Source organism: Plasmodium inui (genome assembly GCF_000524495.1).
Source record: "Plasmodium inui San Antonio 1 unplaced genomic scaffold supercont1.2, whole genome shotgun sequence".
NCBI classification, from domain to species: Eukaryota; Apicomplexa; class Aconoidasida; order Haemosporida; family Plasmodiidae; genus Plasmodium; species Plasmodium inui.
Genome location: NW_008481836.1, coordinates 66,799 through 69,278, shown reverse-complemented (window position 1 = coordinate 69,278; position 2,480 = coordinate 66,799). Strand labels below are relative to the sequence as shown.

Here is a 2,480-nt window from a genome sequence, read left to right as displayed (position 1 = left end):
ATTCCAGAAACATGAGAAAGGTGCAGATTATGATCAGTATGAAAAAGTTGCCAGGCTCGAAATGGATGGAAAAACTGTAGAGTGTAGGCAGAGCGCAGTGCATGCCGAGAGATGGGGGCGTGGCGGCAGCAGAAGCCGAAGTAGCGACACAAGTGGGAGAAGTAGGAGTGGCAGAGGAGGAAGGAGCGGCAAAAGGGACAGACGTAGCAGAAATGGTCCAAGTTGTCGAAGTGGTCGAAGCGGTCGAAGTCGTCGAAGCAGACGACGTGGCCGAAGTCACGATGCTCGCGACAGCTGCTATCGCCCAGAACGCCGCGCGCGCCACGCAGACCGACAGGATGAAGAAGATGAAGAGCGCCATGCCATTCGAAACAGGCGATCTGAACACAGCAGGCAGAAAAGGGAAATGATATCCCTCGGCAAGAGGAAAACGCGTGCCGAAGAAACGGAGCGCATGCAAGACGAAGATGATGAACGCAAAAGGGAACACATTTCCAAAAAGTTAAAACGCAAGAATCGTAGTAGCAGCGGATCAAACACAAATGAAGAAGAACCAACATTGGAAGAAAAAAAAAAATATTATCGAAAGGAAAAAAATAGAATGTCCAGAGAAAGCAAGGACACCGATCGTAGCCGGTTCCCCAGTTATGACACCAGTAGAGAAAGGGGCAAGGGAGGGCATAACGAATATGATAACCTCCACACCCGTCACAGAGAAGACAAAGAGAGAAGAAGCAGCAACAGGGATAAGGACCATATGCATAGTTACGACCATCACGAGAAGGGTAAACGTTCAGAGAAAGTCCATGTAAAAAAAGACGAGCAGAAAGATGCTGAAGAGCAGGAAGAAACAAATAAAAATGAGCCTAAGGAAGAGAAGAATTTCAACCCCTCGGGGTTACTTGCACAGGACAAGAACTACAAAAATGGAATAGAGTTGAAGTATATTGAAAGTATAGACTCCGAGCTTCCGGATAAGAAGTGGAGATTGTACGTGTTCCTCAATGCAAACACGAAAAATCCTGCGGGTAAGCGGAAATAGTGAAGAAAAAAAAAAAAAGAAAAGAAAAAGAAAAGAAAAAGACAGCGAGGGTATACTTTGGGATATGCTCTCCAAAAGGGTACGCCAAGTCAGATACTCAAGGAGGTTACAATAATTACCAGCGCTGAGCCACATGCCCGGTGAGAGCACACATAAAGGAATAACAAAGCGGGGAACATCATTCCCTGCGAGTAACTCCAATTTGGTGCTTCACCAACGTCACTTAATTGGCAACCAGATGGCACACTATTTCTCTCCCCCCCTCCTTTGCGCAGAAATACTCCACTTACACCGCAAATCATGCTACCTAATTGGAAAGGACGATTTGGTGGTAGACATAAAGCTGGCAAACCCAACCATATCGAAGCAGCACGCGGTAATACAATTTAAGAAGCATGAAAGCCAAGTGATTCCCTTTCTCCTCGATCTGAGCAGTACCAATGGGTCATATTTGAACAACAACCTAATCGAGCCGAACAAGTTCTATGAATTGAGGTAAGTTTGAGAAGCGTCCAGAAGCGTCCAGAACCGACCAGAAACGGCGAGGGGAGACTTCTGGGAGCCTCCTGCCAACACTGGGGAGTGTACCGCCCCTGCGTACGCCAGCTCTGTTAAAGAACTGCTTCGTAGAGTTATATCTCGTTGTGGCTCCTTCAAGTGGCAGACGTCCACCTCCCCTCGAATGTTTGCTCCTTATGAGGTGATCACACATACATGTTTTCCTTTTCCCCCACTGTGTAGACAAACTGACATACTACGGTTTGGAAGTTCAGCGCGAGAATATGTCTTACTCCATGATTCCTCGGATAACCCTTAACCATGCCTGATTTGTTGACACACAAAAAAAAAGAGAAAAAAAGAAAGGAGTAAGCAAAATGGAGACGAACAATCCAAAAAAAGCCCCTTTGAACACACACACGTATGTACATGTGTACAGTACATGTAGTTCTAAGGGGAGAGCACCCCCGAGCTTTCACATAAATTTCGAATTGCCCACTTTAGTAGCAGCTTCTTCCATCGTGCCTACATGATATATATATGTGTATATAGGCGTAGCCGTCCTACTGCATTGATTCCCAGTTTGTGTACCCCCCGTGCTTACATTTTCACGTCCATTGTAATTACATTGGTCTTGTCTGCCCTGCGACAAGGTCGAGTATCGAGCCTGCACGGCCTCTGTAAAGCAGAACTACTCCCCCATTCCCCCAATTTCCAAATGATGTTTTTAAACCCGTGTTCAACGGAAAGGTGTGCATCCTGCATATGGGGGGGGCAACACATAAAATTGTATGCCAAAGGGGGAGATGCATGCATGTCCCTTCCCCCCAGGGTTAACCCTTTTTTTATTACTGGTGTTAAAAAACAAATTCAAATTTTTTAATTTAAAAAAACAGGTTATTATATACGTAAAAAAAAAAAAAAAAAGGTGAAAAAAAAA

General features: G+C 45.3%; 1 protein-coding gene across 1 annotated transcript in view; it reads left to right on the top strand.

Annotated features, from left to right (window-relative positions):
• Positions 1-61: 61 nt before the first annotated feature.
• Positions 62-2,480, top strand: part of C922_00454 (hypothetical protein) — a gene marked incomplete at both ends in the record, with an annotated part of 3,522 nt that continues 1,103 nt past the window's right edge. The window contains 2 exons of the mRNA XM_008816070.1: positions 62-1,028; positions 1,318-1,537. Of these exons, the coding sequence (XP_008814292.1) occupies positions 62-1,028; positions 1,318-1,537 (1,187 nt within the window). The remainder of the gene's footprint in view (positions 1,029-1,317; positions 1,538-2,480) is intronic.